The following is a 25,574-nucleotide window of genomic DNA, read 5'->3' as shown; positions in this document are numbered from 1 at the left end:
CAGTTTTACACTTGGGACATTATTTTTAACAGTTGAACCTGGTTGCATCATCAGTATGCTGCTCATACAGGCAACACTAACACAACCCAAAATAACTCCAACAAAAATAATGGGAAAACAATATGCCAGATTTTTGCATGCGAGTGACATGTTGGGAAGAAATCACGAGGTGTGCTGTTTTACATGTGTGTAGCATAAATTACCAACTCATTCTGAGTTGTGTCTTAGGTGGAATATGTAAGACTTTGAGGTTAATAAAAAGGAGCAGGGTTGATTCCTCTACTTCTTCCCCTAATCCTCCACTTGAAACAATTACTGCCAGATTATAAGGCACAACAAGGGTTAGCGTGGCCAGTGTTCGAAAGGGAGGGAGGAGGTGAGTTCAAGGCGAAGTACAATAGTGGGGGTGGTGCAAAAAAGGGGAACGTCGTTCCCCTTCTTCCCCCAACCCCACCTCCGGGCAGGTAAGCCCTCTCTCTTGCACTTCACACTCTTCCTTCTTCCTCCCCTTCGAACGGCGGCCACCCAAGCTAAACAAGGGTTGATTCAACTGAAGAAAGGAAACCGGTAAACATCAAACAACAACAACACTTTCATTTCAGTTCTCCTTTCTTTAGGACACACATTTTTTGGTTATTGTACATAACCTCAATTCATAATAACCTAGCAGTGTTCTAGATACGAATACCTAACAGGCAACCTAACCTGACAAATTAATGGCAAATTTCTGTAGATTGATCCCTTAAAATTGATCACCATTACCCTGTCTATAACTCAACTGGAACACTGTTCTAGAGTAGAAATCACAATAAGCCAAACTAGGCAGGGCTACAAATAACAGTTGGACATCGGACAGTGACGACCACAATTTGCCCATGTCCGTGGAAAAATACAGTATTATTTGCAGCCGTGACTATGTGTGGTTCTTTTCTCCTCACCAAACAGCAAGAAAATGTAAACAATACTACAGTGTATCTTGCAGCAGCCCGCTGGACTTGTGTCAGTTACTGGAGAGATTTTGCCGACCAATACAGGTTTAGTTTGTCAACCAATACATGTTTAATGAAAAAATAGGTGAAAAGATCTATTTTTTTCGGGGAGGTCTCACCATCCTGCAGTGTAAATGTATTACTAAATTTTTATCATAACATTCTAATTAATTAAAACGCGGGGAAAAATAAACAATTTGCTTAGAACAAAAATAGTGGAACTACAATCAGAAAAATGTCATCTGTGATAAGATAAATTATTTTTGTGGCTCAAAAAACTAGAAGAATTTTTTGATTGCTTTATGTATTAAAGGAGCTATGTCATAGTTTTTGACTAGTTATAAATTGAAGGAAACCTCAAAGTAACAGTTTTCTAACATGGAAAAACACCAACGGAGTAATTAAGCCCCCAAAAATAAACAAGGATAGTTTCAACTGACAAAGATTAAGTTGGAATACAAACAACAGACTTACATTGTCTGTGACGTAGCTCCATTAATCAGCACTCAAGAGAAGTAGAATACAATTATTAATATTATTCTGTTTTCATGGTTCATACTATACATGTGTGTTCACTACATTTTGTACAGCACTGCATTAAAAGATAGGTTCATATCTGTAATGGACTAAAACGTACTTGTAACATTCTGTACCATAAATGCTGGAAAGTAACAAAAGTGCAATTCATTTTCTAAGACCACTAAGAGCTTTTCAAGTTAGATGCTAACTTAAGATAATAAAATATTAAGAGCATTGATTCCCTTCACCCCCTTACATCAGACAAGATGCAATGCTTCCAAACCTATTTCAGCTTTGTTTAGTTTTAAACTTCAAGCTGTCCAATTCACAAACTGAACAGGTTTAAACCACATTAAAAAAAAATTGGAAGGCCACAATGCTGATGACATTTTTTTTCTACACAAGACTAACTAATAATAATGAATGTCTTTGTGTGGTTTCATTACTGAAACTTTTCAGTCAGTAATCTACAAACTGAAATAATTGTTTTTCAACCGGTTGAAAATATGTCTAAACAGGACCATGATTGTAAACCATGTTTATTTGCAAAGCCATCTGTCCATGTCTTGGGCATACTGGCGTAACACAAGGAATATAAATTATCTGAGTCGTTCAAGCCATAATGGAGGTTTTTCTGTCAGTGGAAGTATCACTTCTTATGGTGTATGTTGTTGATCTTGTTGTTGTTGTTGCTGCTGCTGTGATTCCTCATGTTGTTGCTGTTGTTCTCCTTCCTTAAGTCCTTCAAGTGTTCCTCCTGCTGCTATATGCTATTTATCAATACAAAAAAAAAATAGTAATCATTTAACTAAGGCCAAGTTATTATCGAACACAAGACTGTATTGTCACATTTCCAAACCTCCATTAGAGAGTTGAAAATGTGATGTGCAGCACAGTGATTTTGACACTCAAAGTCCGCTGACAGATTTACCAAAATCAGATGTTAAACCAAGACATTTTGTGACTTTTAGAAAATGCATTTACCAGTACACGTTAATTATTGCAGCTGCACTTGGGTAATAAGGAATCTTTCTACACATGTACCTCATTCAATATAACACCAACCTGTGCAAGTTTAGCAGCTGTATCTGAAACAGCCTTTGCTGCTTCCTGCTGCGCCATCTTTGCTTTTTCCTCTTCTTGGAGCTGTCTCTCAAACTCTGCCAGTTCATCATCTGTGTATGGATGCTCGTCCTCAACACTTTTCCAGCCTTCATCTTTTTCAAATTCATCTGCTTTACTGGCTGTCATGAATTCATCCTGGGATACAAATCCATCTTTATCCTTGTCAATCTGAATATAAGTAAAACAAAAAGCATTACAGCTAACAGGATAATATTTTAGTGACAACTTTACATTTACTAAGGTAAAACTACAAAATATCAAAGTGCCAAACTGGACTGAACTGGAATAATGTGTTTGTTGTAACAGTGGTTCATTATACCATGGCTCTGTTCCAAAACATGTAACTGTTAGCGCACAAATGTAACATTTCAGCTCCACCATGCAGCAGACATGAACAAAAACCATAAGGTGTATTTTGGCGGTATTGGCTGAGCACTGGGAACTATAACAATAATTATTTCATACTGCAGCCTCTTATTACATCCAAGTATGTGATAAAAACACGATTCAGAGCTGAGCGACAGTTTACAAAGGTACTACTGTCATATGGAGCCAGAACAAATCTGCCGGTAAAAACCCGGAGGGGAAAAAACTTGGCAGGAAATTTTTAAGCTTTGAATAGGCCATCCAACCAAGCAACACAGAACATCACCACCTCATTGACCAAAATAAAGGTCGCATGTATGAAATTCTTCAGCACTTTTCACAGGGTAACATTTACCTTAGATACGGAGTTTACAAAGTACTGTTGTAAGTACGATAAACATGACAAATTCGCTTATCCTATTAACAAGTTACAAGTCTAAGAATACCTGGTTTAATGCAAAATCTCTTGCTGGAAAAATAAAAGACGCTTGATGCTTAATTACCTCTGACATAACATGCTCCCTCATTCTTGAAATTTCTTCATCTTTTTCCCTTGGATCAAAGTCTTCATCTTTCTCATCGTAAAGTTTGTCAACCTAAAGGAGTCACAAGATGTTACAATCAACAATCAAGTAAACATGAGAAAATTACTATTATTGTTATTATTATTTTTGAGATTTCACGTTGGAACATCCCACATCCAATCAGGGAGAATAAAATGCTGCTTTTGGTAACTGGTAATTTACATTTGGGTACATGAACAGAATGCAAATTAAAAAACTTAATGGGTTAGCAGCATTTTATCTTTTCTTTTTCAAGCCAACATGTAAGTCAACAAAGTAATGATGTTCTCCAGGGCTTGATGGAAGTGTTAAGAATGCAGCAACTACAAGAGACCAGCTGAAGTCCTGTAAGAATTACATTACTTCTAACAGCTCAGAACTTGAAAATTAGGCGTCAAGCCTGTAGATTACACTTACTTCCTTAACAAAAAGAGCTTCTAATTCTCCTGTGTCTAAGTAGCCATCACCATTTGTATCTGGAAAGAAAAGCATAATATGACAACAATATTATTACATGTAATGCAGAATGCATCCTTAGCATTGATCAAATGCAGTTATACAAGAACAACAGGAAGGTGGATAGCGGTGGTAAGAGGTGTAACAAGCAATTTCAAAAATGCACTGATCACAGTACTTTTACTTGCTTTAAATAAGTGTAACAACTTTCCATTCCAACTCATAATATTCCTTTAATACTAACCATGAAGTTTAAAAAATGTTCTTGGTTCAAAATCATTTGCATCTAGACCATCAGTTTCTTCCCAAACTTGCTCCAGTTGAGCTTTACTCCCCTGTACAACAAAAAGATTAATAATAATAATTTAACAATATTATTAAGACTACAGAAAATAATCAAAAGCTCACACAAATGCAACTACAATGGAATCCTCCAAGTGATATAAAAACTGTTTCAGAAATTAGGGATAAAATTTCAGTGTTCACCTGAGGAAAGGGAACCACTTGTGGGTCAAGTAATTGGGATTCAACTGTACTGACAATAGTATCACATCAAAAGATAGTAAATAGTTACAAAACCTAACAGTTAAAAATCCTGCAAGGAAAGTTTTGCAAGCGATGTGTCTAAAAACTCATACTTCTGGCTGATTGTAGACACATTAGCTTGTTTGTTGTTTTTTGCATGTGTTATTTACGAAATGAAATACAGCACAATGTTTAGCACACTTAAACAAACTTGCATGCAAAATTTGGAGCTGTTTTGGGCAGTTCAATTTAGCCAAAAATTCAAGGGGCCATTGATGCCTGTACCCTTTCAATTGCAAGCAAGCTGTAGGTTTGATTTACATGAAACCATTTGTGTTGTAGACTTGAAAGCTTATTGCACGCTACACTGTAATAAGTTGTACCATCTGAATGGACCCTAACATTGTCTTGATCTTGTGAACTGGATATTTTAAGAATTAACTGCATAATCAGTTTGATTTAAGAATTGAGCCTTGGAGTGGAGGAAAGAACTCACTGGGTGATGAAGATTCTTTGATGCATTTAGATGTTTCTGCCTCAATGCCTCAAACTTTAGCTCTTCTTCCTTGCGAGCCTTCTCATCCATTTCTTTCAGATGCTCCCTTCTTTTATGTTCTTTCTCCATCTCGTGCTTCTTAAACTCGTCTTTTCGTTCTTTATCTTGTTTATCCATCTCTTCATGGTGCTGTAAAAATGGCAAAAAATAAGAGCTTAATAGTTGATTGTTTAACTCAGAGACTCAAAGGGTAGTGCAGAATGCAATATGGCCAATCAATTGACATTGTTATAATAACTTTGATTGAGAATACATACAATGAGTTCACTTTTTCAGTTTAAAGCGCTGTTTCATGTTTACTTGTAAGATGTTGAACGACCGATCGTGATACATTTCGATTTTGACATGAAGCAAATCACAAAATCATGTGAAAGCCCATATACAGGATAAGGATTTCCTTGAAGCAAATCACAAAATCATGTGACAGCCCATATACCGGAGAAGGATTTCCTTTAGTAAAAGGTCACACACACGGCCGATCAATCGACGTTAAAATGAAGGTGTTTAGTCAAGGAAGCCGGCTTTTTCCAGGTCATGCTCCCGCCACAGTCTTGTGAACACGTCACACGCTCACTCAAGCATGAAGCCGAGAAGCACGTAGTGTGAAGATTTCTTTCACGAAAGCATGTTCAAACACTAAAGAGTTTTTCGCTTTCACACGAAGCCCCTCTCAGGCAGAGGTTTTACAAAATGATACGGAAGTTAGTCAACTGATGAAGAACAAATCAAAGGAAAGGAAGTGTCGGATGTAACATGATACCTTTGTTTTTCTCTTAGACTGCTGTGATGCCTTAAAGTCTTATTAAATTAACGCCACGGATTCTACAAGAATTCTACCGCATTGAAAAGCACACCACGTTAGGCTTTGATACAAAATTTCTAAACACGTCACTCTCTGTTATTTTAATTTTCGTTAGTTTGAATTCAGTTTGACATTGAAACAGCAAACGTGATATTTGTGCTTTCCGTGCAAAAGTTTGTAACATGATACCTTTGTTTTTCTCTTAGACTGCTGTGATGCCTTAAAGTCTAATTAAATTAACGCCACGGATTCTACAAGAATTCTACCGCATTAAAAAACACATCTTGTTAGGCTTTGATACATAATTTCTAAACACGTCCTGCTATTTTAATTTTCGTTAGTTTGAATTTCCCTTTGATATTGAAACAGCAAACAAGATACTTTTCCTTTTCCTTGAAAACGATTGTAACATGATACCGTTGTTTTTGTCGAAAACGGATGTAACGTGATTTATTTTCTTCAAACAGGGCAACATCGATTATAACACAGATATTATCGATTAATTAAAGAATTCGGTTTTTCTGAATTATGAGATGTTACAACAGATCATCTTTTCTAAGAAAACAGCGTTGCCATAACAATAATTATTTCACATGAACTGCTGTGACGCCTTAGTGTCTAATTCAATTAATTTGTGGTTTAACTTAGCGCCACGGAGTCTACAGGAATCCTTCCGCAGGAAGAATTACGTGATGTTCATGACGTCTATTAATCTGCGCATGCGTTTAGCACAAAGAATTTTCTTCCAGAAAGAATAGTACCACAAGGAGAGCATAGTGCCTTTTGAAACAAATATATACCTTTGAGCTCTTCAATTGTGTCGTAAATAGACTTCCCATTCTACCAAGGGCACACGGTCTGTTGCTCTCCACCCCCTACCCCCTTACAGAAATAATTAATTAATTGGTGATTAAAAGTTTACACCATAGTGCTTTAGCGCCTGAGGGGTTTAGCAGACGACAACCCACCAAACCATCACAATAGTGCATTCTGCACTAAAAAGGGGCAACAGGATTGGAATACTGACATTTGCATCTACATGATATGGAAGTGGGAACAAATCATGCAAAAATTTGAACCCAAAAATAATATCCATGGTTGCCAAAGTTTCAGTTCGTATTAGGTAAACTTTTAAGTCAAAAGTACCAATATTACTTTTCTTTTGTTCCTTTAACTTTATCTTCCAGCAAACTCTACTTCCTAATGAAATGGCAAAAGCCAGTAGCGAAGTGCACTATTACTAAAAATATATTTTGCCGCATGATCCCCCCCCCCCCCCCCCGCATGAGTCAGACAACAATTTGAGTATGGCCAAAGGCTTTGTATGGAAAGGCCGCATTCTTGACAAGAAAAAAAGGCGATAAAGGCACAATTTGAGGCCGAAACTTTCGTCAGGCTCGAAAAATGGTAGATTTCAAACACTCTAGCTTTAGGATCGGGCAATGACACCTTGATTCCCTACTGCGAAATTATTCAGGATGCCGTGAAATTATGCAGCGGATAGCGAATTACCATGAGACTACAGAATTCCAAGGAATTGCGAAGAATACTTCTTGTATGTTTGCTTCATTTAGGCCCTGGAAAGAACGTCAATTGCAAGAAATTCCCAAATTTGACGGCACTGATATCCGGGCTGGCCTTCTGTTTCGACACATGAAAGAAACCACTTTCTCATGGTTTAATCAGATATATCGTTGCAGTTTGAATAACTTTCCTTTTAAGAGAGCTGCTATTTATCCCCATTACTATGAAAGACTGCAGCTATAGCTGTCGGGCTCGATCAGTCTAAATTCTATTTTGCTGCGACAACTCAGTGTAACGAAATTGACCTCTTTTATATTCGGGTCACGCAAGGACACACATGTAAAATAGGAGTTATGGAACAAACCGTGACAACTCGCTCGGCTCGCCCAGGCTCGCCTCGCTCCTTGTCACAATTTGTGTCCATAACTCCTATTTTACATGTGTGCGCGGAACGCAAGACGCCTTTCTTACCCCTCTTGCGCCACGAGTTGCAAAAAAAGACGTTAAATAAGTTTTTTACGCAAAAAAATAGAGAGCTCCACCTATGTGCCACAATTATTTTTCAATTAAACAAATATTTTTCTTTAGTATATGCAACAGATGGCTGCCGCAAGATATTCGTCAGAAGTTTTGCAAGCTATGATGGAGGAAAACCTCCGTGAATTTCAAAGAAACCCCCAAAGAAATTTAACTTTTTTACTGGCCCACACCGATTTTAACGAATGGCTCCGTGTATGGAAAATGAACATACCCGAAACTGACATAAACAACAAAGATCTTTACACTTTTGCAAGAAAAAACAAAAAAAAGTTTTATGAACTTTTAGTAAGCGAAATTGATGACTTAAAAAGCTTAAAAACAAGCTTTGGACTTGAAGTAAAATTTTCGATACAAAGAAACGGAGTCACGCAACACATGGAGCACTATTTTAGAGAAAGAGAACCACAAGTTTTTACAAAAAACAACAAAGACCAAATAAAAAAAGAGTTTGACAAATTTATTGAAAGAGCAAAGGGAGAAATTGAGGCTTGGTCAGAAAGAGGATCAGGCTGGGTTATTGAAAGAATAACCAAAGCGTACGTCAACGTTGCACGCTATCAGCCATTGCGAGGTGGAAGTTATTTGCCTTTGCCCCCAAAATTGGCAAACAAAAAAGCAGTTATTAACGTGCAAAACAGGGATAACGAATGTTTGAAATGGGCTTTGAGAGCTGCATTATTTCCGCCAAGAGATGGGAAAAATCCGCAAAGAACAAGCAGATACCCAGTTGACGACGGAATAAACTACAATGGAATCGATTTTCCAACGCCACTAAAGCAGATTGACAGGCTTGAGGCGCAAAACAGAGGCCTTGCAATAAATGTGTTTGGATGGGACTGAAAGACGACTGTGTGATTGTGCACAGAATAAGCAAAAAAGAAAAAAGCATTCCTCGTATTTGTCTTATGTTAATTGAGTCAGGATTAATTCAGCACTACTGTTTTGTAAAAAGAGTAAGCGCTCTGCTTTACGATCAGAGCAAATCACACAACAAAAAACACTTTTGCATGATGTGCTTGACCGGTTTTACAAGAGCAGACTTGCTTGAGAACCACGAAAAATATTGCAATGGCATTAACGGCAGGCCGACAAGGATTGAGATGCCGGAAGAGGGGAAAAACACTCTTTCTTTTAAAAACTATCAAAAACAAATGAAAGCGCCTTTTGTAATTTACGCCGACTTTGAGGCATTGTTAAGAAAGATGCAAGGATGTAAACGCGAAACGCCCGAGGACCGCCAGAAGAGAAAAGAACAAGGAGAAGAACTAAAAGACTTGAAGAAAAAAAGCTACACAGACAAGACAGAACAGCACGAGGCGTGTGGATTTGCTTACACAGTTGTAAGGAGCGATGGCAAACACGAAAAACCTTACGTTTACAGGGGAGAAAATGCCGTTGAAGTGTTTTTGAACTGCCTTTTAAGTGAAGAGAAAAAAATAAGATTTGAATTGTCAAAGCAAAAACCCCTTGTGATGACTTCGGAAGACTGGGAAAAATTCAAAAATGCAACCGATTGCCACATTTGCGAAAAAACGCTAATGAAACAAAACTTTTTAGACTCGTTGCCGGTATGGATTGGGAATAATGAGGAACTTAATTACTTTGGGCAACTACACAAAAAATGTTATTACAGAAATAAAAAAGCGGTGCAAAGTCTGGATACCGAGAATTACCATGCGCTAAAAAAGCTGACAAAAGAAACACACAAAGTAGCCGCAAAAAACCAAAAAAATTGCTTGGCTTGCCACAAGCCGCTTATCCAGCCGAACTACAAAGATGTGGTAAAGGACCACTGTCACATAACAGGAAAGTTCTGAGGAGCCGCGCACAACATTTGTAACTTGATGATGAGAATAAATCCAAAAAAGGCCCAAATACCAGTTGTATTCCACAACTTGAGGGGCTATGATGCGCACCATTTAATGCAAAAAATGGCAAAAATTTCAAAAGAGGCAAAAAAAGAGGTGGGGTGTATCGCAAACAACATGGAAAAATACATTTCATTTTCATTGGGCGGACTGCGTTTTATTGACAGCTTGAACTTTCTTCAACAAAGACTTGAAAAAGTTGTAGAAGCGACACCGAAGGAGACATTAAATATAACAAAATCTATTTCAACACAGTCTGATGAAAGTTTTGAACTTCTTTGCAAAAAGGGAATCTATCCTTACGAATACATGGACTTATGGGAAAGATTTACAGAAACAAGTTTGCCAAAAAAAGAAAAGTTTTACAGCAAACTTAACGACGAGCACATAACAGATGAAGAGTATGAACATGCGCAAAAAGTGTGGAAAACCTTTGGCTGCCAGACCCTGGGCGACTACCACGATTTGTACGTTAAGACAGACGTGACCCTGTTAGCCGACGTTTTTGAAAACTTTCGAAAAATCTGTCTTGAGAAGTACGGGTTGGATCCCGCGAATTATTACACGACGCCAGGCCTTTCTTGGGACGCACTCTTGAAAAAGACAGGCGTGGAGCTTGAGTTACTTACAGACTATGAAATGCATCTTTTTGTTGAAAGGGGAATAAGAGGCGGAATTTCGATGGTAAGCAAGAGGTATGCAAAGGCGAACAACCCTTATGTTGAGGGATTTGACCCGAGCCAGCCAAAAAAATACATAACGTACCTCGATGCAAATAACCTTTACGGGTGGGCAATGAGCAAGCCGCTCCCAAAAAGTGGTTTTAGATGGAAAAAGGTTATGCCGACAGAAAAAGAAATAATGACAAAAAAAGAGTTTGCAAAAGCTGGATGGATTTTAGAGGTGGACTTAGAATACCCGAAAGAGCTGCACGACGCCCACAGCAGCTATCCATTAGCGCCAGAGAAAAAGAAAATAAACAAAGAAATGTTTTCACCTTACCAAAAGAAAATAATAAAAAATCTTGATTTGCGCCCGCCAAACACTGAAAAGCTTGTTTTAATTCTTGAAGACAAAACCAATTACGTCGTGCATTACCGAAACTTGCAGTTTTATCTAAAACAGGGAATGAAACTCAAAAAAGTGCACAGGGTCTTAGAGTTTGAACAAGAGGCGTGGATGGAGCCGTACATCCGGATGAACACAGAATTCCGAAAAGAAGCGAAAAGCGTCTTTGAAAAGAACTTTTACAAGCTAATGAATAACTCAGTTTTTGGAAAAACAATGGAAAACTTGAGAAACCGTGTAGACATAAGAATAGTGCGCAGCGACGAAAAAAATAAAATAAGAAAATTAGTTGCAAGCCCATTGTATTCAAGGCATGTAATGTTTTCAAACGATCTGGTTGGAATAGACATGAGAAAAAGTAAGCTTTTTCTTAATAAACCGGTCTACACAGGCATGACCATCCTTGACGTAAGCAAGCTATGCATGTATGACTTCTTTTACAACCATCTAAAAGAAAACTATGGAGAGCGTTGCGAGCTTTTGTATACAGACACAGACAGCCTTTTGCTTGAGATAGAAACAGAAGACGTTTACGCGGACATGGCAAAAAACATTGACAAGTACGACACAAGCGACTACCCAAAAGAGCATTCACTTCATTCAAACGAAAACAAAAAGGTGTTGGGAAAAATGAAAGACGAATGCGCAGGAAAACTAATTTCAGAGTGTGTTTGTTTGAGGCCAAAAATGTATTCAATAATGACAGAAGACAAAGAAAATATAAAAAAGGCAAAGGGGGTAAAAGAGTGTGTGACAAAGAATAAGATAGATCATGAAAACTTCAAAGATACACTTTTTCAAAACAAGGAAAGCTTTCACGAAATGCACATGCTAAGAAGCTATGCCCACGAGATGTATTCAATAGTGGTAAACAAAAAATCGCTGTCCCCCTTTGACTCAAAGCGATGGATATGTGAAGATGGAATACATACAAATGCTTACGGGTATAAGTTTTGCGAAACAAGCCGACAAAAACAGAACGTTTATAGCTTTTCTGAGCCCAAGTGGCTCAAGCACTAAGTGCTTGGTGGTAACTGTGTATTTGGAGGAATAACAAGCAATTCTTCACGCACGAAGCCGCGCTTTGGACCATCGTGCAAGTAATAAAGAACTGGCTGATTAGGTTTAGTAACAGACCTTTCAATGCTGTAGACTTTTAATGACCAAATCGGATCTGTAGCCCTTTTTACGCCGCCTTCTAGCTCGCCAGGTTGGAAGAAATAGCGCACATTAACGAGAGAGGGGAGTTTTTTTTCTTTCAAGCCAACAGGTCTTGTATATTTTGAGGACGGTTTGGACGAAACAGCCTTTTCTTTGATTGCAGTAGCAGGTTTTTTTCCAGTAAGACTGGTAACTTCGTTGTTCAGAGCGGTAACAACTTCGGGAAGCCTTTTTACCCACGCTGTCGACCGCTGGCCAGATGGCAGGTTCATCTCGACACCGTACTGATAACCAAACAGGCGCCCTGCCAGTGTTTGATTAAAACGTTCAACAATAGCTTGATCTCTGTGAATGTTAACACGCCCGCGTCTAATATAGGTTTTGTGATTTTCCATTTCTTTAGTAACAGCTCCCATGAATTCGCGACCAGGGTCAACTTGAAGCATCTGTGGCCATTTTAGTGCACTTCGCCTGTAAATTGTCTGAAAACCTTTTGCAACCTCAGTTGAATCTTTGGAGGTCAAAGGCTCGGCCTCTTTGAATCGGCTGGCAACGTCAACAACAGTCAGCGCGTATTTGTAAACTTTTCGCCCTCGCGGCAGTTTGTCGTGTGGCAGAAAAAGAAGGTCCGCCTGGTGGACCGCGTTAGGAGAAAGAAACATCGAATTTTGGGCGAGGAACGTATCGTGGTGCCGGAAGGTAGATCTGCCAAAGGGCCTGCTTAACGAGCCACTTTTTAGCAGCATCTTCGGAAACCTTGGCCGCCTCGGCTAATTTTTTTATCGCTGCAATTCCCTTCCAGTAGCCCTGGGGGCTATAGTAGACTTTCGAGATTTTCTTCGAAAAGTTTTGCTCCGCAAAAATCTTTGCATCCATGTGCGTATACAAGAAAAAAATAAAAGTTTAAAGAAACCGAAAGGCAGCGTACCCAATTGCAAGCGCGCCAGCGCCAACGAACATAAGTTCACCTTGTTTCTGCTGCTCACTTGGCTGATAGAAATCAGAGAACTTGGGTTCTTTCGGAGGAATCATTTGTTTGTCAGGATGTGCCTGGTTGTAGAGTTTGAAAGCGTAGTCTGTGTTCGTAAAGTTTTGTTTCGCTTGCTGTTTGATCTCATTGTTGGTTTCGATCCAGTCGAGAAGCTTCGTGCGGTCGCGAGAGTACTTCGCGTAAGCTGCCTGGTAAGCCTCGAGAGCTTTGTCGTGTCTTTCTTTTTCTTTCAAAGCGGCGTCATCTCCGCCACCCAAAGCTCGAGCAAGATAGTTGCCGCCAATGAAAGCAGCAGCGTTCAAGATAGCTCCGCCAGCCATAATCGCTACGCTTGCCATTGTGTGTTTTTGTTCTTATATTATGATATTTTTTTTTAATTGGTGGGGAGAATTTTCTGGTCCTCGAGATACTGTTTAAGTGCAACGCTGCCAGCCATGACGGCTGTGAACTTTACATAGTTCATAAAACTGCTGCTTGGGTCGGATGTGAAGTTTTCTTTTACAACTTTTTTGGCAGCCCAGCCGATTCCGGCGGCGAGACCTGTAATGGTGGCGGCATCCATGAGCGTTTTCACGAGCTTGTTGTCGGACATGGCGGTTCAGTATAAAATAATAAAAAATATTCAATTGAAAAATTTTTTTGTTTATTCTTCACCGTTTTGCGAAGCAAAGTTTGCAACTTCTTCACCAGATTCAACTTCTTTTGTTTTTTTTATACCTCTTTTAATAATTGTATCCTCATCCTTATGCATCCGAATAGCGGTTTTAACGCAAGTTTTGGTAAATTCAAACCAAAGTAATGCAATACCACCCATAGCTGCACCTTTAACAAGGCTGTCAAGAATAAAACCAAGGGACGACATTGTCGGTATAATAAATGAAAAATAAATGTTTAAAAGAAATTTTTTAATCCATCGGACGGATTCCTCTTTTTGGTTGCGGGATTCTCGATGCCGCAGGTGCCTTTGGCACTCTCTCTCTTTCTGAGTTTTCAACACTTTGCGAAAATGTGCCTTCGTTTTTCTCTGTTGTAACTTGAGAGTCAGCAGGAGCATTTCTTATTTTATTGAAAAAGGCTCTGATGTCTTCGCGTTTGACATAAGTTGTAATAATTGTAACGCTCAAACCAAGCAAAGAGATCCATTGGGTTGTGCTTAAACCGCGGGAAGCAGCCTCGGGTGTCTCTTCGGGAGCAGTTACCTTTTGCTTCGCAGCGGCAGATTTCTTTTCTTTGTCTTTTGCAATGATTGCCTGGGCATCAATCGCGGCTTTTTTTTGTGCTTCACGAGCCTGTCTTGTTTTTTCAGCTGCAAGCTTGCCAGCAGCCACTCGCTTTGGATTTTTGGCAGGCTTTGTTGCTGGAGTTGTTGAAGTAACTTGTTTCTGTTCTTCTTGAGCGATCGGAGTTTGTTCGAGCTCGGCCATTTATAATAAAAAAAAATAATATTTAAATAGAAAATTGCTCAGCAAGATTTTTTGCTAAGCAATTGCTAAGCATTGTTCAGTAATTACTTAGCATTTTCTTAGCATTGCTCAGAAAAATCTTCAGTAGTTGGTGTTTCTTTGGTTTGCAACTTTGTCGGGACCCCTTGGGCGTCTTTGACGCGTGCTGCGCACGTCCCCGCGCCAGGCGCGGCTTCGTTTAAATCAATGTGCTTTGTTGTGATAAGCACAGCATTTGCAAGGGCAAGAAAGCGGCCGCATTTCAAAGCCAGACCGCCTGCCACAGTGGACAGCTCTTTGCTGATGATGTAGTCGTTTTTGAGTTCCTTCTGATAATCATTGACGTCCTTGATATTTACTGCCATACCAACGACTTTGGTAACAAGAAAAATAAAGCTGTCAATCAAGCTGTCGGTTGTTTTGGATCCAACGTATGCCTCATATCTCTTTAAGTACTTTTCAACTTCTTTATCTGTCAAGCGCTTCACCTGCTCGTGTGTCAGTTGCACACCGATTGCTTCTTTGGCTTTTCCTGTTGAAACAAGGATTGCAAGCTGTTCACGCAAAGCAGGAATGTCAGGGCCTTGAATGAGTGCCATAGCGCTTTCTGTACTTTCTGGTTCAGCTCCTAGCAGTTCCATTACGGAAGCTAATTCTTGTTCACTTGCAGCGCCCTTGACGCTCTCGGGAGGAGAAGTTGCGAAAGGGTCAGCCATTTATTACTATAAAAAATATGTTCAATAAAAAAAATCTGTGCCGTAAGGGTGGCGATGAGAAATGACAAGATGCGAAAACTTATTTTTTTTTAGCTTTAAAATGATTTCTTTGTAATCCTCATTGGCAAGTTCGCCAGCGTAATCCTCAAAGATTGCCTTCGTGGTCTTGGCAGAGGGGGTGTAAAAGAAAACGATTGCCGCCACATTTTCGCGGAATGAGGCTGTTATGCTTGTCATTTTTTGAGTTAGCACCCATATGCTTAAACCTGCGTGGCGAGCAGAGAAAGCAAGATTCACCAACTCCCCCGTTCTTCCCTTTACATCTTTCGAAGCAGCACAGTCGTCGAGGATGATAAGCGTGTTCGTTCCCTCAAAAAGAAATCTTGAAAGCCTTAACAAAGATTCAACCTCGTGCTGCTCGCAAATTAAAACAAAAAATCGAATATCTTCCTCAGCAAAGCGATAATAAGTCTTGTTGTGCTCGAACGTCGGGCAGATGAGCACGATGTAGTCAAACTTGCCTCGGAAAGGGCCACAAAGCTGATTGACCACGTATCTTGTTTTTCCTGAGTTCGTTGGTCCCACAATGAGGGCGTTGAAGGGTATATTGGCAGGATCCATCTTCGTTCGTATATTATAAAAGCACAGATTCTAACTGCCTGCCAATTATATTCATTTGGGCGTCGCTGATTACGTAAATGTGGCAGTTCAAATTACCTGAGCCGCTTGCTTTCCTCTCTAGCTCAAGCTGGACACCGTCCTTTGTGTTCACAAGGCGCGTGCCGCTTCCGTGCATCGAGTGGTCAGCCATGGAACGCAGATCAATAAGAAGGCCAAACTTGTCTTCTGTGTAAAACTTTTGCAGAGTCATGTGCTGCGTTTTATTTTTTTCTTTCATGTAGAATCTTTTAACTTCTCCCCAAATGTCCATTCCTTCGATGCCGTTGTTGTACAGCATGTTTGGCGAGCCGTTGACAGTGATGCTTACTTTTGTAAGGTCCGGGTTAATGTACTTTTCCGAGCTCCTTGCACCTTTGTTATATTGCTCAATAAATAGGAGCAAGATACCTTTCATGGACCTCCTCTGCGGGTTGACCCTTAGATTCAGACGTGTGTCGGAGCCTTTTGCAAAAGTCGTCACTTTATCACGCTGGATGTGGTCGTAAGCGAACTCTTTGCCGCCCGAATAAGCGCTGAACGCTTCATCTGCAATTTCCTTGCTTCTTATCATCTCGTACTCCAGCTGGATGTTTGTCAACTTGTATTTTAGTTTTGTTGTATCTGAGCCTCTGACCACATGTTCGGCTGCCGCGAGCTTCAGTTCGAACACAAGATCGTTGTATAGTGCCTGAGGATAAAATGCCCCATGGTCAGTTAAAATCTGGTGATCCAGTCGGATTCGGTATTTATTTCCATATAGCTCATTCAGCTTTTTTTCTGCTTCGACTCCTGTAGTTTTCTTATCGCCAGCATTTGAGCGAATTTTGTTAAGGTCCTCGCTCTGAATGCCCTCTGGCACCCTGTCGTCGCGCTCCTCCTGCGAAAGGAAAAAGTCTTCAAATATTTTGTAGATGTCATAGCCAACCGTGTCCTGCACGACGGTGCCTTCGTACTTTACAACAAACTTGTCGACCAGAGCTCGGCTGACGTTGTCAACCAGAAAGTTGTTGGCATGGCCTCCGCTCAAGTCGATGTTGAAGCGCAGCGCCAGCGAGCCAGGCACAATGACCTCGTTTTCGTTCAGCTTTGGCACTGAAACATACAACGTTTCCTCTGGATTGGCTTCTGTGCGGTCAAAAGTGATTCGTTTTACCGCGCGCTCGGCTTTCAGTGCGCCGAGTATTTTCTCTGTGCGTCCCGGTCGAAGGTTTTCTTGAACAGCAGCCATCTCTCGATTGGTTTTATTGTTAAATTGAAAAGTTTAATTTGAAAATATATATATATAAATTAAGCGATGGCAACAGGTGGTGGTGATTTTGGATTCGAGGACCCTGATTTGGACCAAGATCTTGACCACAACAGTGATAACGATGATGAAGAGGGACAAGAGGTCGACACAACCCGACCATTTCAGCCCGGGGAGGCATCCACACCCTACCATGGGGGTGAACAACATGAAATGCAAACGATGCAGCACGAACAGAGCGGGCTGCCAGATACATCCTATGATGAAACACCTTTGCTTGGCAGTGCGCAATCAATGAGCGAAAAGGCATGGAATGCTCTAAAAGGGGTGTTTCCAGAAAGCTCATCAACAAATCTTGAAGCCTCTTACAGTCTAAAGGGCAGATTACAAGTAAAAATGGCCGGAGCTGGTAAAAAATTATATAACCTTTTCACCACCAAAAGGGGTACAGGTGGTAACCAACAGCTAAATCCAAGTCTTACAAAAGAAATCAGGGAAGAACTTGGACCAATGGCACAAGAACTTATTGAGAGAGACAATGAAGAAATAAGAGAAAGCAGACAAAGATTAAGAGAAGCTGAAAGTCAACTACAACAGGCAGAAACAATTGCCATGCAGAAAGAAAAAGCCACCCAAGAAGTAGAAGATCTCAGAATAAGAATCGAGCGAACAAATGCCAAGATGGATCAACTTGGGTCAAATGTTGAAAATGAATCAGAATTGCGCAGACTTAATCAACTAAAAAAAAATCTTGAAAAGGATTTTGAAAACAAAAAAAAAGAAGTTGCTGCTCTTGAAAAACAAGCAAAGCAGAAGGCAAAAGAACAAACACGAGTCGGCCAACTAAGGGCAAGCCTCGCTGCCAAAGAGAGCGAAAGAAACACTTTGCAAGAAAGGCTCAACGACACAAGAGTTTTGGAGGATCTAAAAGAGAAAGAAGCCGAGCTGAAGCGCCAAAACGAGGAAGATCAGGCTGTTATAGAGGATGAGAATGCCTCCCCCACTGACAAACAAGCCGCGGAAGAAAGAGTTGCGGAAAGAACCGAGGAACTTGGACGCTTGCAAACGCAGATTGCCGAAAGAGAAAGAGCGCTTCCACTTCGTGAGAGGATCAAAGAGATCTTCAAAAAACATGGCGTGACATTAACAGCAATACTTCTTGCTGCTGGTGTCACGATTGGTTCTGTTATTGGAGCCATTACAAACTCTTTGAAGGCCACCGGCAAAGCGTTGGGAAAAGGCCTAAGTGATATTGGCTCAAAGGTTGCATCAGCTCTGCCTGGTCTCATTGGCTCGATTGCGAAATTTCTTTTCAAAACCGCTGGTCAAGTAATTGGATTTCTTGCAGAGCACACCTGGCTGCTTATCCTTGCTGTGGTTGCTTTTCTTGTTGAAAAATACATCAAAAAGAGACGTTAGCGCATAAGGGTGTAGAGCAAAGCTGCTGCTCCAACCGCGCCAACAGCGACAGTTGCTTTGTTTATTTCGTGTGAATCATTGGCTACGGCCTTCGTAGGTTTAGCGCTTTGCGCGTTGCTAGCTTGTGTTTCAGCAGCGCTTGCTGCAGGTGCCTGATTTTTTTTTTGCTGTGGCGCTCTTGTGTATAGGATTTGAAGGGTGGCTGTTTGGTGGGTTGATTTTTGATTTTCCTCCCGCCATCAGTTTAAGAGCTGCTTTTTTTGTAGCTTTATTAACCTCATCATTCACTCCTAATTTCATCCCAACAACAGCCTGCTTAAGCTGGTTATTGTAACCAACAACGCTTTCTGTGTTTATCACCATACGAGCGGGCATCAGCCAGGCACCTGGGCAGACTGCAAGGTTAAGCCGAACCTTAGCCTGGTCGATGGCGAGTTGGTATCTTTGGACCGACTTTGCCAGATCAGGTTGCCTTATAGCGTCTTCAACCAACACGAGGAACTCACTTTGCGCTTCCTTTGCACGGCCGCCTGTTCCAAGTATGCTACTTCGAACGTTCACCTGCGAACCGAGAATACAGTAGACAAAAGCCTCTATCGACTGGTTTACTCTCGACAAACCTGCCTGAGTAAGCCCTTCAGTGCCTTTAGGACAAAACCAGTCTGCCTGTGCATATGCAGCGTCGTCTGGCTCGATGTATTGAATCAAGTTACCTTTGCTTGCAGCTCCACCTTCATCCGAAAATTTATCGTAATCAGGGTATTTTGCTCCAGTTTTTTGTATACCATGCCCTGATATCCAGATATAAACGTTACCAAGTCCGTGGTTTGCGCCTGTTGTGAAACGGAAATCGCTTGACGGGTCGACACCGAACTCAGCGCATATTCTTTTGTAAGAAGCCACGTCGTACTTGTTGTCAAACTGGCTAAACGTTGGGTCGCCAGGCAAGGCACTTACGCTCTGAATCCCCCCCATCTGAAACAATATTCGCCTTATCGTGAAATAAACGTGAAAAAGGTAAAAATTTCGCACAATCGGTGGCAAGCTAAGAGATGAGTGTTCTTCATCGAAAATTTCTCGGCTTACCCCACTGCCTGTTGTCGCACACCAAACAGCAAAGTTAAGTTGCTGAGGCCAGTAGCCCATATTTTGGCTAGCAAGCCACCTTTTTGACTCTTTTCCTGATGTATGCTTCAGTTTTGTTTTTTGAAAAATCTCTCTTAATTTCGTTGTGAAATATTGGTCTGGTGTGACGTAGATGTTTATTTGGCTGTTAAATATTTTTTTCAAACTCGGTGCGGCTTCGTGAAATCCAACCGCGGGAATTGGCAAAGATGAGCCTTTTGCGCCGCTTGGTGACAGCTGTTGTGGAAAACCGCCTGAAATTTGATTCACCCCCAGTGCTTTTTTCATCTCTGGGCTCCAATATTTGCTGTCAGAGCCAAAAACATTTATCAAATGGCCTTGCCCTGCCTTGTAATAAATGTCTGCCGTTGCTGTGTGGTTGTACGCGAACTCAACCTGTGCAACAAATTTTGTTCGGTCAGCGTTTGGATATTTTGCAAGAAAAGGTTTCCATGCATTGTCTTTTGCCGCTTCAGAAATTTTAGTTGCTTCTGTGGTTTTCATCCACTTCATAAAATCTCTTTCTTTGGAATCAAGAAAAGTTGATTGAGAAATGTCATCAGCTCTCGGAATAGGCGGAGCCATTTTATATTAAAGATTTATTTTTCAAAAGATAATTATAAAGATGGTTGTGCTCACTGTCACCACAACAGAAAATCCTCACACTGTAAATTTCGATTATCCTATTCCAAAACCGAGCCAAATCCGGCTCCTGTCATCTCATATCCCTACTTGGTTCAATCTAAAAGAAGATGGAACAATCCTTGTAAAAGGTGAAAAAGATACAAAAGAAAATACGGTAACTGTTCCCTTTGCGGCTGATTATTACACACTCGAAATGTTGGTGAGCTTATTTAAAAAGAAATTGGCTGAACATGATATTGAAACGACCACAGATGTTGGTACACCGCTTGTAATTAAAAATGAAAAGAATAAAAAAATAATTCTCAATAAAAGTATGTCTAATTTACTACTTGGAAATGATAATGTGGGGCATTTGGGAACTATAACTTATATAAGAAGATTAAATTCTCCCACAACTTATTTCATTCATTGCGATTTAGTTGACAGAGAACAGAATCTCTTTAATGGTAAACCATCTTCTGTTTTAGCTTGTTTCGACATCCGAGGAAAGGCTTACGAAAACATAAATTACAAAAGTGAACAGCCCAATGTCTTGCGTGACGTTATGGCTGATGCACAAGTGACATCTCTGACTCTTTCGATTAGAGATGAGAATGGAAATCCATTCGATTTTAACGGCTCAAATCTTACATATGAGCTGGAATTGAATTAAATTAAATACAAAAATAACTTTTATGTATACGACCATGTCATCTGCTAATGTTCTCCCGAGTGCCCCTGCTTATGGTGATCGCGAAGAAACACAACTTTATCCAAGCCTCCCAACAAATGCCGAGAATTTTCAGCTGACTGAAATAAGTAAAATTGAAAAAGAAATATCCGCTGAAGCTGAGCATTACAGGCTTGTGTTGAAAAAATATAAAAAAGTCCGGAAAGTTATTCACTATTCCGTGGTCTGTCTTGGCGCCGTGACGGCAGCTCTGTCTTCTGGAGCTGTTGCGACTTCACTTACTGGTGTTGGAATTGTTATCGGCGCGCCTGTTGCAGCAGTAGCAGCTGTATCTGGCGCAGCTTCCACTGGCCTGTCAGTTATCAACAAAAAGCTTGAACGTAAAGTTAATAAGCACTCAAGAATCCTCGCTCTGGCTGTTGCAAAACATGACTCGATAAACAGCTCTGTCTCACAAGCTCTGAATGATAATCTTGTTTCTGACAAAGAGTTTCAACTGATCTTACGAGAAATGCAGAAATATCGTCAACTTAAAGAGACTTTACGTTCAAGCTTTGCACACAAACAAACAAATTCACAGCCAGACATCGAAAAAATACGACAAGAGATCATGAAAGCAGAAAGACAAAAAATGAAAAAAAAACTTCTCGAAAGCACCACCGACATTTCGAAATAAAATTTCAGTCCAATAGAACATTTTTTCATTTAATGAAAGAATGATTGTCTGCGCTCATCTTGTTGTTTACTTTGTGATGGAAGCATTGTCGTTCGAGTTGCAAAAAAATGTTCGAGACATAACCCGCGATGTTGTTAATTGCCTGAACGAGGCAAAATAAAAGGTTACAGCGCACTTAAAGTGACTTTCAGCCGAGTCGAAAGGATTAAATCTGAGTGTGCAAAAAATACAATTAAGTTGAAGCGAACAGCGAGAAATTGCGTGACCCACAGCGGCATGCAAATTTTTTTTGTGTTTGCGTGCGTGGGCGTACAAAGTCGGGGTATTACCCGAATGATATTTTTAGACTTTTGTAAGTTGTTTTCATTCCTGTGTGCTTAAAATCTGAGTTCTAAGCACACAGGAATGTAAAATCTATTGTTTTACACGTGCACAACTATTGTTCTTTTGATTTAATGCACGTGACGGCCAATTGTGAGTCATTGTCACTAAAAATAGCTTAATGATGTCATTTTATATTTTCTTTACTCTGTATATAAATCAAGCTAACACCTGGATATCATAAAGAATGACGAGCCAAACGCCAACAGAACGTGTTTTACTTCACAATCCTCGAGTTTATCAATTTTTGGAAGAAGTGGCAACACAAACAGTTACTCCACAAGAGAAACGACAGATAGAATACCAAAGAATCTGTATTGCAAGAAAAAAAAAAGCCTGAAAAAGATCAACAACATCGAGGCCCAGCAATACACTTCTGTGTTGCGGAAAACTTAATTTATGCACTCACCGGAGCGTGCAAGTTTTGTTTAGCTTGTTAAAACGTTTGCGACAACACTGCTGTCTAATTTTTTTAATTTTTCAATCAGCTCGTCTGTTAAAAAGATTGTTATTTGTTTTTCATTTTCTTTAGTTTTTTTGTATGTTGTAAACGCTTTTCCATGAGATCTTTTCAAGTTTTTCTTTACATTCAAGTTAATTTCTCCAGTTCTCCCTCTTCCCATCTTCGTTTACTCAATAAGAGCATTTGTTCAATAGGAATTGTTTCTGGCACAGCAATTAAAGGTTGGTTGTAATTTAATACAATGGCGCCATACAACGATTGGTACACTGTCGGGTCCGGCGAATCTGCTTCAGGAAGTTAGGAATGTGAAAGCCACTCACATTTTCCTCCTTTTTTTACCATTTCCACGCCTGCTTTCCCGATTTTTTTGTTAGTTTTAACCATGCTTTGCATAAAGATTGCAGCTTTCTTTTTCTTAAGTTTTCTGGGATTAAACGTCTTTTTTTGCAACTCGTTTCGCGAGGGGGGTAAGAAAGGCGTCTTGCGTTCCGCGCACACATGTAAAATAGGAGTTATGGACACAAATTGTGACAAGGAGCGAGGCGAGCCTGGGCGAGCCGAGCGAGTTGTCACGGTTTGTTCCATAACTCCTATTTTACATGTGTGTCAAGGAGACCGATCGGACAAGCGTTTCTTTGCGTAATTTTGTCATGGCATACATCTGAGGCTAGCTCTGTTGTGTAGCACAGTGAGCCACTTACACACAGTGTGAACATTCAGCATTTCTCGTACCAATAAATGTTTTCTTTCAGCAAATCGGTCCTTTATAATCCATTCAATAACTGAGGGAAAACATTACATTTATTGAATAATCGCCTTTTTATGACAAACCTTTAGTTTCAAACCACGTTTTTAGCTTTCGACGTCGCACAGCCAAATTTTTCTTTCGAATTCTGAGCCCATATGGCAATAGTATCGTGAAACAATCGCTAAATATGCCTCCGAAGTGCCCGCAAACTCCATTTTGCCATACATCACTCTTACGGAGAGCGGTTTGTTTGTCTGACTTCAACGGGGGTTAAAATCCTGTGACGTCATTAGTGCGCTTCGCTATTGGGTGATGACATGTTAATCCCCTTTTAGCCAGTAGGAATTTTCTGTTTCTGAAGAAACAGGGAAATGGTCCACTTTCTCTTTACTCATCCCCCACCCCTTGCATCTCTACTCATTCAGATCCCCTGCAGTTTATATTTTGCTTGTGTGCTTTTGATGAAATTCCAAAAAAAAAATGAGTATGTAGACAGAATCTGTAGCACTGAGAAACCCAGTGCTGATTACCTGGAACATGATAAGTGTTTATGTTTCTATGATGGTTTAAAGTAAAAGAAGTTTCTTAGAAAACAACTATTTCTATAACAGTAAAGCCCCACTCTATGACCACCCCATTAATACAGCCACATTATTATTTTTGGCCCATACTAAAGGTCAGTCTATCTCTTATGTGAAAACCCTTTTAATCTAGCCACCTTTTTAACACAACCAACAACCACCTTATGAAGTCCCCAACCTTTATTTTCTTCACAAATTTAAACCGGCAATTTGGTTGCTCAAAATCTCTGATGAGGTTAGTAACAAACAGCATGAAACTTGGATCAAAGTTCTGCTAATTTACATCAGAATGCATCAGCTGTGTCCACTATGGCAAGCAAGAGTTGTTGGGTGTCAGAATCAAATTATACCTAATGACATTATTTAAAAGGAATAAGTGTTCATATGATTTGATCCTATCCCCCGGCCATTAAATATATGACCACCTCACTGATGCAACCACAGTTTTAAGGATGACCGATGGTTCTATATAATGGGATTTCACTGTATAACAAATTTTGGATTAAGTAGACATCACCCTTTGTTCTAAATGTGCCTTTGATACCAGTGATCAAAGAAAAGTTCCTTTGTTTAACAGTTGGCAAATTTAAAGAGCAAAACTTTAATAATGTCAATGTTTATAAACAGTTAACATTGCATACACACCAATCCAAAGTTAATCTGGGAGAGTTTAATAGTGGATGACTGTTAGTTACCATTTAACAGATGCTGTTCACCGGTATTTGCCTGAATGTGAGCTAATAAACTCCTCCTTGTCTGGGTACAGCACGCAGTGATCATGCCTCACTAGTTGTCACAAACTTCTGATTTCCTTTCAGTAAGATATTTGTTATTTACCCAGGAAACGGTAAAACAAACCTGTGTTTTCCAGATAAATTTTATTTGAACAAATTATCAACATTAAGTTTATTGGTACAGCTTTCCTTTCTTGCGAAAGTCGACAAAGATATATTTCTAACTTTATTAAATCTTACCTTCCAAAGTAGCTTTTTAAAATCATCTGGCCCAAAGAAATTGGGATTTTCATCATCAAACAGTGGATTCCAATACTCCCTTTCCTTCAGACCATTCAAGTGATCGTTCATTTGCCGGCGTAGCATTCGCTGTCTTTCCACTTCCTGTCGTTTCAATTCATCAAGCTTGGTCCTTACATCATGTTTAACAAGGTCCAAATCATCCGCCACTTGCCCAGTTCTTAGCTCGTCCTCAGAAGCGTTCAGTAATTTTTTGACATAGTCATCATCATTTTCTAAAATTTCAATTACTTGTTTCAGATATCTGGCATACTCTGGATCGCCTTTCGCCGCCGTTTCGCTGTCTGCCTTCTTTTTGTCTTTCCTAACTGGAGGAGCGACGCAAAGAACCGCCAACGTGATCACAAAGCAACAAAAAAACGTGTACTTCTGCCACATTTCTGAAAGCCTGCTCCCCAGAATCAAACGTATCGATAGTTCTTGTAACTGTTCGACGAAGATCAAACCACTCTACAAAAATTTCTAAACAGAGAAAACAAATCAAATGGGGATAACCGCGTCTTTCTGAAACGTGGCACAATAAGCGCCCGGTGGTGCGGTCACATGGACAGCTGCTCAAACTCAACTCGGTCCTAGTCCTTTGCGAAAAAGTCCGCCAGGGTATGAATTCACGAATTCACCTTTAGTTTACTGCGTGCAAAGTATAAAAATTTTACCACATTGCAGTAATTTGGTTTGGATTGTGGATTGGATGAACTCATTTGGTGAATAAACG

General features: G+C 40.1%; 1 protein-coding gene across 1 annotated transcript; it reads right to left on the bottom strand.

Annotated features, from left to right (window-relative positions):
* Window positions 1-591: 591 nt before the first annotated feature.
* LOC144631943 (nucleobindin-2-like) lies at window positions 592-25,550 on the bottom strand. Its single transcript, XM_078490522.1, has 7 exons — window positions 24,800-25,550; window positions 5,040-5,228; window positions 4,263-4,353; window positions 3,980-4,038; window positions 3,503-3,595; window positions 2,574-2,801; window positions 592-2,278 (listed from the first exon to the last, which is right to left on the bottom strand). The coding sequence occupies exons 1-7, from the start codon at window positions 25,235-25,237 to the stop codon at window positions 2,165-2,167; spliced, it is 1,212 nt and encodes a 403-aa protein (XP_078346648.1). The 5' UTR covers window positions 25,238-25,550; the 3' UTR covers window positions 592-2,164.
* Between the last annotated feature and the right edge of the window lie 24 nt (window positions 25,551-25,574).

The sequence above is a fragment of the Oculina patagonica genome, chromosome 12, assembly GCF_052425735.1.
Source record: "Oculina patagonica isolate OP01 chromosome 12, crgOcupat, whole genome shotgun sequence".
Taxonomy (NCBI): domain Eukaryota; kingdom Metazoa; phylum Cnidaria; class Anthozoa; order Scleractinia; family Oculinidae; genus Oculina; species Oculina patagonica.
Note: the sequence above shows the minus strand (reverse complement) of the source record. Positions and strands in the feature narration are given on the sequence as shown.

Excerpts from the sequence above, each read along its gene's own strand:
- LOC144631943 (XM_078490522.1), bottom strand. The coding sequence starts at position 25,237 with ATGTGGCAGAAGTACACGTTTTTTTGTTGCTTTGTGATCACGTTGGCG. Across the intron at positions 5,229-24,799 it reads TTAAAAAGCTACTTTGGAAG|CACCATGAAGAGATGGATAA; the intron begins GTAAGATTTAAT and ends CCATTTTTACAG. Across the intron at positions 4,354-5,039 it reads CAAAGAATCTTCATCACCCA|GGGAGTAAAGCTCAACTGGA; the intron begins GTGAGTTCTTTC and ends TTTGTTGTACAG.